The sequence below is a fragment of the Chinchilla lanigera genome, unplaced genomic scaffold (genome assembly GCF_000276665.1).
Source record: "Chinchilla lanigera isolate Chin_1 unplaced genomic scaffold, ChiLan1.0 scaffold00163, whole genome shotgun sequence".
Classification (NCBI taxonomy): domain Eukaryota; kingdom Metazoa; phylum Chordata; class Mammalia; order Rodentia; family Chinchillidae; genus Chinchilla; species Chinchilla lanigera.
Genome location: NW_004955564.1, coordinates 244,045 through 252,863, shown reverse-complemented (window position 1 = coordinate 252,863; position 8,819 = coordinate 244,045). Strand labels below are relative to the sequence as shown.

General features: G+C 59.1%; 1 protein-coding gene across 1 annotated transcript in view; it reads right to left on the bottom strand.

The window, feature by feature from the left end:
* Positions 1 to 298: 298 nt before the first annotated feature.
* Positions 299 to 8,819, bottom strand: part of Slc38a8 (solute carrier family 38, member 8) — an 18,770-nt gene continuing 10,249 nt past the window's right edge. Inside the window, exons 7-11 of the mRNA XM_005413230.1 lie at positions 4,970 to 5,084; positions 3,671 to 3,818; positions 3,167 to 3,372; positions 1,416 to 1,467; positions 299 to 589 (exon numbers count right to left, since the gene is read on the bottom strand). Coding sequence (XP_005413287.1) covers positions 496 to 589; positions 1,416 to 1,467; positions 3,167 to 3,372; positions 3,671 to 3,818; positions 4,970 to 5,084 — 615 coding nt within the window. The 3' untranslated portion in view covers positions 299 to 495. The remainder of the gene's footprint in view (positions 590 to 1,415; positions 1,468 to 3,166; positions 3,373 to 3,670; positions 3,819 to 4,969; positions 5,085 to 8,819) is intronic.

Below are 8,819 nucleotides of genomic sequence, written 5' to 3'. Positions count from 1 at the left end.
CGACTTGGAAACTGGACTCTGGCATATCTTGAGTTTTTTTGGGGGGGGGGCGGTTTCCAGTACTGGGAATCGAACTCACGACCTCGCGCTTGCCAGGCAGGTGCTGTGCCGCTGAGCTAAATCCCCAGCCCCTATATCTTGAGTTATTAAGATGAGCTACAGTCAAGGGCAGAAGCCAACACACTAAACTAGGCTGCGGTGTGAACGGATGTCCAGTGTTCTTACAAGAAGGGGGAAATCCGGACACAGACACCTGGGGAGGCGGCCAGGCGAAGATGAGAGCACAGACTGGCGGCACCCATGAGAAGCAGGAGTGGGGCGCAGCCCTGCCGCACCCTGTTCTGTGCGCCATCGAGTTTCTGTTGGTGAACCTAGAACCCCTGGGAGCTGCAGAACCACCGAGCTCTGGGAGGCGGAGGAGTCCAAGCCCTGGTATCTTGACACTGACAGCAGCCACGCCAGCCTCCTCTCGAGCCGGACACCAGCAGAGGCCCCTCAGGCCAGCTCCAGGATGGCGGCTACCGTGCTTTGCCCGAAGATGAAGGTGCCCACCAGCGCCGAGACCACACCCCAGGCCTCCAGGAAGCACCTGCCAAGGCACAAAGCCACGTCAGCACATCGCAGGCTGCACATGCGTGGAAAACCTGCGGTGTGCAGCCAAATCTGCAGCCGAGGACTTGGAAAAATCCCACATTTCCCTGCGCTGGAGAGATGGGTCTCTGAGACAATGGCAAATGAAGGACCAGAGCCTTCTTAAAAGCCCACTCCATCGCTTACTGCACACAGCAGGGCAGCTGCCTGGAGAGGGGGGAGAGCAGGGCCGGCAGGGACTGGGGCAGCCACGGCCACAGGCGCGAGCTTCCTGGATACCGGGCCAGCTGAGAAGACGGCAGTGATGACGCGATTCCCACCACATTTCAGGGTTGCCAGAGAGACCGCGGGGCCCATTAACAGAGGGCAGGGGACCCGTGTCACATGGCTGCTCAGCGTCCCACAGGACAGGGGCGACCTGCCACAGTGCCCCGTGGAGCCACACGAGGGAGCAGGACTGAGGGTGATTACAGAAAACCCGTCTTGAAGGCTCATGGGTAAAAGCTGGTGAGCTGGGTCCCAGGACAAAGCCCACATAGCTAGGTTCTGAGAAGAACTGGGCATGCTGGCACATGCCTGTAATCCCATCCCTCAGGAGGCTGAGGCAGGAGGATCCCAAGTTTGAGCCCAGCCAACTTAGGGCAGGGACATTCCCCACTGACAGAACCCAGGGCCGAGTGTCGCTGGCCAGGTGTCCTGACAACACAGATGTCATCTCACTATGTGGGCAAGCCCCTCCCAGGGCAGCCTTTGGTCCCTTATCTACAGGACAGGAGCAGCCTCACTCCTGGCCAAGCTGCCACCCCCGTCCCGGGAACACTCACTTGACTCTCGGTCCTACAGGCTCAACATCCATGGCATAGACGAGGCACAGGCCTGGAAAGGAGACACGAGGTCACGCGGCCTCCTCACCAGACCAAGGCGAGGCGAGGCTGTGGCTGAGAGCCACCAGCAACCCGCAGGGGACGCGGGAGACCCCCAGTCAGCGCCCCAGCTAGGTGGCACGGCCTGTGGTTAGAGGACCGGAGGGCGCCCAGTTCAGCACCCCAGGAGCACTTGGTCAGAGGCCAGCAACCGTGTGGACTGCCGAGCTGCCGTCTGTAAGAGGCGGTGTCAGTGGCCCTCCCGGCAGTCTACAGAGAGGGTGCGAGTTGCTGCCCATCCCTGGCAGCTGCCACCTTCTCCTTGCCATCCTCTGATTTCATTTTGGTAGATTTCAAATAGTCCCGCTGGGACACAAGCCAGGCAGCTGGCCCAGCACCTTGCAGCCTCCCCGGCCTCCCGCCCTGCCTGCATCTCCTCTCCCGCCAGGCGAAAGCTGGCATCCAAAGGTGCCACCCATCACGGGCCCTGGGTGCCAAGGGAGATGTGAGGGGGCCCGGGCCCGCTCTCCCCAGAGCCCAGGCGAAGGTGAGCACTTCCTTCCCTCCCCACTTCCCTGCCCACCAATGCCTGATGGGTAGTGCTCCTCTCGAAACAGGGTCTGCTCGTGGAGCAGGTACTGTGTGCTGTGTCCCTGGGGTACCTGCCCCTGAGCAGCTGGGGAAGCTCCTCGCTTTGCCCTTGGTGGTCTCCCAGCCCGACAGTGCTCACAACTGGAACTCTCACCCAGCCCACAGACACTAGAGCAGTGTCAGAAAGCGGTGCGAGGCTCTCCAGGCTCTGCGGCAGGGGCAGGGGAGGCTCGCCGTGTACGTTGTGACCCAGGTGTGCTGTGCACACCGAGGTAAAGAGAGAAACACACCCAAGTCCTGCGGCAGAAGGGGGCAGTGTGAGGGCAGACAACGCTGCGGCCCAGCTCCCTCCTCTAACCCCGCTGTGTCACCCTCTGTCGGACGGGCTCATATGAGGGGGATGGAGCTACCTGGTGAATATGTAAAAATTGTAAATGTATTGCAGTAGCAGACATATCTCCAGGAATCCCCTCAAAACCCTCCTCTGCTCGATCATACACATCGCGTCACTCTCACCGCTCCCCATGTGGTTCTGGAAGTCCTCTCCACGAGTGGCTTTACAAGGTGTGATAAAAAACACATGCCTGCTGCTGCCATGTGCATCCAGTGGAAGGGCAGCCTATAAAAACACGACTGCGTCCTCACCCACCCTCTTCCCCAGGCCTGGCAGCGCGTGACTCCTTCCCTGCCCCAAAGTCAGAAGGACCCTGAGGGGAACATGTGAATCAGTTCAGGACATTAAGGCAGCCATGGCAACACAGCCACAGACAGAAGACAACTTCCAGAACTGCCTCAGACAGCAGCGAGCCTGATGAGACGAGTCCCAAGTGGGGGCAGCATTTGGAGGGGATTCGCGGCAATGTGCCTTTTAGTGTGATGGCATTTTAAAAGGTCAACTCTTACTGTAGTTTTCGATCACACCTCCTACCGGTGCCCCCACGAAGGGCTGCTGAGCGGCTCAGCCAGAGCGGGGCCCCGCCAGTAAGCCGGCGGCCAAGTAGGGCCCTGTCCCGTCCCCGTGGGCTCCCACCTCCGAATCTCGAGCCCCATCCCGCAGGGGGTCCGTGCAGAGCCCACGCGGCCAGAGACCGGCAGGCGGGAGGCCGCAGCGCATCCCTCACCCGGGAAGATGAAGATGAAGAAGGCGCTCACACCGCCGATGATTCCAATGATCTTGCTGAGGTCGGGCAGGACCAGGGCCACGGTGAGCGTTCCAGCCACCCACAGGACAGTCAGCGGCACCCGAACCCATGGCCCTGAGGGGTCAGCCAGCACCGGGGGCCCGTGTGCCCCACAGCTCCTCCTCCAGAAATCCTGCATCACACACCTGCAGGGCGCACGGTCACAGGCACACACGGGTACCCGGGGCTGCCAGCCAACTGCCAGCCCTCCCCGAGCCCCTGTGTGACACCCAGCAGGGCTCCTGCTCCACACCCTCCACATGCTCCTGCCGCCCTCAGGGGTGGGCAGCCAGCAGAGAGGAGAGGGCGGGGAGTCAGCGTATGGGCAGCTTCAAGTGGACTGCTAAGCTCTCTGTGCCCTGTGTCAAGTTAGCATGTGCCACAGGGAGCCCTGGCAGCACCCTGGTGTGGCATGGGGACACCCCGCCCTCAGCCAGGACTCACCTCCCCAGAAAGAGCACAATGGGGTAGACCGTCACAATGGAGACAGCAAAGAAGACCCGGGCAATGATGACAGCTGTGTTGCTGCCTGGGTAGGACATCAAGATGTCAGCAGAAACTTCTGCCCCAAAGGTCAGGAAGCCATAAGCCCCTGCAGAGGGGAAAGGGGGAAGCCAGGGAGCTCCCACTAGAAAATGTCCCGCTGCCCCCAGAGAGCTTACAGCCCCTAAAGGACTTCTTCCGGGGTGGTGGCGGGTTCTGGGAGGGACCCTCTCCCGCTGTTTGCTGTGGGTGTCCTGTCCCAAGCCGAAGGTTACTGCCTTGGCAGCTGGGCCCTCCTGCACTCTGCTCACAGAGCCGGTCCCAGGGCTTCTATAGAGTGACGGCGTCCTGGAAGAAGGCACCACTTGGGAAACACACACACCTTCCGGGCTGTCTGCCTCGTTCCAGAGCAGCTAAGCGGAACAGCTGGCTACACACCCACTTTACAGATGGGCGAGACCAAGACTGAGGGCATCAACCATCACCCAGATTCACAGAGCCAACCTCGCAGGATGGGCCAGCTCACCTGTCCCTGGGCCCCAGTATAATGCTGCTCTCACAGTCACCCATGTGTTCCTACCTATCCCGAGACGGTGCCTCTGGCTTCTCTGGGAGCCTTTCTGAGAGTCCTGTGACCCTGCTGGCCCCAGTGCCAGGGACGTCAAGAAGCGTTGCTCTGTTATGGACACATGGCCTCTGACCCAGGCTGACCAGCCTCAGGACCTCCCTGCTGGGGCAGAGTCCCCCAGGAAACTTCTCAGGGAACCTCCAAGGTTGCCCCCCAGATTGCTGGCAGCCCAAGGCCCTTCCTGAAGTACAGGCAGATGAAAGAGCACCGTCAGGCTCGACAGCAGCAGGCTGGAAGTCAGCCTGCGTCCCGCCTGCCCTGCGGAAGCGCTGCGTGACCTCGGGTACGGCACAGCCCTCGCTGAGCCACTCTTGCGTCACCTTTGACGGCACCCAGCTACCCTGCCAGGCTGGGAACACCGCGCTGTAATTCACCGCCCAGACGCAACGCCAGGAGCCTTCCACCAAACTGCTCAGGGTGGGCGCCGTGAGAGCACAGCCAGATGAGGACTCGGCTCTGCCCTCGGGCTGGGAAGGTTTGAGCCTCAGGAGCCCCTGGCCTCAGCTTCCCCACTACGGATGGGGCCTTTTCCTGTGGGTGCCGAGGGGGCAGCAGCAAAGACCCTTGGAATGCAGGGCACTGTGCCATCCTTGCCCTTCCTCCCCTGGCCCCGGCACCCCAGCAGTGCCCACCTGTCAGTGAGTAGATGAGGCAGCAGGCCAGCAAGGAAAGCATGGAGACCAGGGCCCAGTGGGACAGGCTCCGCGGGCGCAGGCTGCAGTAGATGGACACAGCGGCTTCATGACACTGGAACACAGAGCTGTGGCTCAGCAGAACTCTAGGCAGGGGGCATTAGACCCACCCGGAGCCACAGGACAAGTGCTGTGTCCGCAGGTGGGGCACACACTGCATGCACCTCAGCAGCAGGGGCAGAAGCAAACCACAGGACTCTCACTGTGGAGTATTACGTGGCTCTAAAAAAGGTTAAACACAACCCCATGCCTCAACACACAACCGTCATCCGGGCACAATACAAAGCCAGATAGCTAGGTGTGGTGGTGCACACCTCTAATCCCAGCACTCTGAGAGGCTGAGGCAGGAAGATTACAATTCTGAGCCTAACCTGGGCAGCTTAGCAACTTAGTAAGACTCTGTCTCAAAAAATAAAAAGGACTGGGGATGCAGCTCAGTGTAAATGCTCTGGGTTCAACCCCTGTACCATACACAAACACACATGCACACCAGGCCGGTGAGAATGTCTCCATGCACTTGCAGTTTAGGTCACAAGGCAGACTCCCCTACATCAGCTGCCTAGACCTCTGCCCTAGGAACACAAGAACATGCCCCACCTGGGCCTCCACCCGTGGAGATGGCGCCATCTGTGAGCGCTCCAAATGTATCTGCATGTGGTCCTGGGTCCCCTGGAGTGCCACGGCCTGCTGGGACCCCAGCTCCATGGTGACACACAGCAAGACAGTGGCTCAGGGCAGGGTAAGGAGAGCTACTGATTGAAGAAGGTGGTGAGGGGCTCCTGGGGGTGACAGTGACACATGGAACACACCTAACCTGTGACTCACACACTTCATAGGCCATGTGTTCCATCACAATAAGCATCATACGGCCAACGCCAGGAGCTGCCTGTCATCCAGCTTTCTAGTGTATGTGTGGTCCCAACGCCAGTGCCACACAGCCAAGGGCCCTGAGGGGCAGCCAGGGCTGAGGCCAATGGTGCCACAGGTGCCCCTTGGTCCTGGGCTCTTCCTGGCCCTGCCAGGGTCCTCCTCACATCCACTTGCCCACTTGTTACAGATGCCTCCTTCTGAAGCCCTCTGTGCTCCCTCATGAGGGATCCCGTCCTGGTCCTATAGCTGCACTTGCCCCGAGAGAGCTCAGAGCCTGCCATAGCTGATGGCACCCAGGGTGATCAGCGACCTGCCTCCGGCTGCCCGGCACGCAAGCGTTCGAGCTGGCGCAGTGTGAACAGGCCAGCACAGCGCTCCTCGCAGAGCACATACTGTGGAAGCAGGGCGCCACCCTCCCAGGCCTGGAGCCTCTGGTGGCTGCAGCCTTTGCATTCTTCCCTGGGGACCCCTGAGGTGCTGGCAGACTCAGACAGGAAGTGGGGCACCTGGACCTCAACCAGCAGTGGCCAGACTCCTGGAGAAGCCCCTGCCTCCTGCACCTGTCACACATCCTGACTCCTTTCAGGATGGCCCGGGAGACCTGCAGCCCCACTACCCACAGCAATGACCTCACGACGCTCCTCCCCTGCCACTTGCACAGATCAGAAGAGACACCAGCATCTGGATGTTACAGGCTGACCTTAGGGACCCACAGACCCGCCCTATGGTCCTAGAGCCCAGCTCCTCATGCAGAGGTACAGCTGAGCCCCACACAAGGTGGCCACTTGGGCACCAGACACCTTGCAGGGGGACCTCATTTGACACTCCTGCACAGGGCTGGCAGAGGGGACAGAGCATGGCCCTTCTGTAGGGCAGTGTCTGGAGGCTGGCTGGCTGGAGGTACAGCAGGTGCAGGGGACACAGTAGCAATGCAGGGGCAGCTGCTGGGATACAACTGAGGCCCAGATGTGCAGGCGGAGCTGTCTGTACGCTGGAGCATCACGGCTATTAAACCGAATGGAGCTGTGACACGCACCATGTGGAAGAGCTTGAAAACACCACGCCAGGGAAAGCAGCTGGCACAAGGGGCCACCCACTGCATGACTCCCTTTGCACGAAGCACCCGTTACAAGGAGCCCCAGGGGCGGAGGTGGGTCAGAGGGTACTAGAGGCTGGGCGAGGCGCAGGGCCACCACTAATGGGCACGGGGCCTCCTTCCGGCATGGGGAGTTGTTCTGAAACTGATGGTGCAACAGCTGCACCACTCTGATGTCCACTGTAGGGGGCAGACTGGGTGGGAGGTGAATTACACCTCAGTAAGAGGCACACAAACAAAAGCCAGAAGTCCCAGTGTGGCCACAGGGGTGGGGCCCAGGACACGTGCTAGCTCTGCCCAGCTTTGGTTGGGGAGTGTGTGTACGCGGGGTGCACTGCTAAATGGGGGTGGTGTCTTTTCATCAGGTCAGAGCTCCTGATGATGACAGGTCCAGTCTGACCCGTCTCCTACCAGCTCCACCGCATCTATCCTCCCCATCCCCCAGGCCTCCACGCTCCGAGCCAGATCCCAACACCCCCTCTGGCCTGAGCCTGATCCTCAGGCTCACATCTCGTCCGCCCCAGCTGCCCATCACTGCAGCCCGTGTCCTGGCAACCACACTTGGCCCGGTTGCTAGGAGAACAGAGAAGGGAGGCGCGGGGCAAAGTTGCGGCCCACGGGCATCTGGAAGACAGCCGGCACCTGCTGCTGCGCCACGTGGCTTGGGCCAGCACGGGGCAGCCACGATAAATCCAGACAATGGCCAGCAGGGAATCAGCACCACGCATGCTCTCAAACGCCAGGTGTGCACGGAGAGGCCTGAGGAACCCACAGGAGCTGCCAGCCAGACCCCAGGCGTGACGCTAGCTCTTTATAAGGAAGAGAAGTGGGAACATTTCCTATGTGTTTGCAAAATGTTTCTCAAGGAGAAAAGTGAAATAGAAATGTTTCAGAATTTTTTCTCAAGTGGTCCTCCAAGAAGTGCACAGAAGCAGGAGCACGCTGGCGGGTAAGGGACAGAAAACTCAAAGGCTGCAATTGAGACACTGTCCCAAATCCCTGCGGACTTTGCTGTGCTTGGAGCAGTTTTGGTGGGGGTGGTGGGCAGGTGGCTGTGTTCAGGAGCTGGAACCGGGCATGGTGGTGCACACCTGTAATCTCAGAACTTGGGAGGCTGAGGCAAGCGGATCACTGCGAGTTCGAAACCAGCCTGGGCTACAAAGTAAGCTCAAGGCCAGCCTGAACTGCATAGCGAGACCTTATCTCAAAAAGAAAAAAAAAAAAAAAAAAAAAAAGAAAAAGAATCTAGGAAATCTGTCCACACACTAGAGAATCCAGCTGAGGGCCTGGATCCCACGGCAGTGTCCCGCATGAGTCCAGTTGGAAGCCCAGAGCCCATGACAACATTTCATGCAAACCTTATCAAAGATCTGCACCGAGAAGGCCCAGAAGTCAGTGGTGGAACCTAAAAAGTCTGCGCCAGTGAAATGAAGGATCTGTGCCAGCAGGATCTGCACTGGCACCTGGAAGTAACACTCAAAGTTAGGACCAGAGCTCCCCAAAAGAGAACTGCAGCTGTCCTTAGTGACAGCGAGGACCCAAGCTCCTCCCATGATAACAACTGAATTCATATCAGGAAAACTAGTGCAACAAGCTTCTCTAGGAGAATCAACAGCACACCATCTTCCCTTCCAGTTCTCCTGTTATGTTGTTGGCAGTAATTCTCAGAGGGGCCTTCCACACCCAGGACCATGCTGATTTGGTTCAGCTGGGTGTTACAAGTTGACCATTAGTTTAATCTACCACACTTAGGGTAGACAATAATGCCAAAAGATTTTCCAAAGTGTTCATGCTGATTTCTATTTCTTTTTTTTTTTTTTTTTT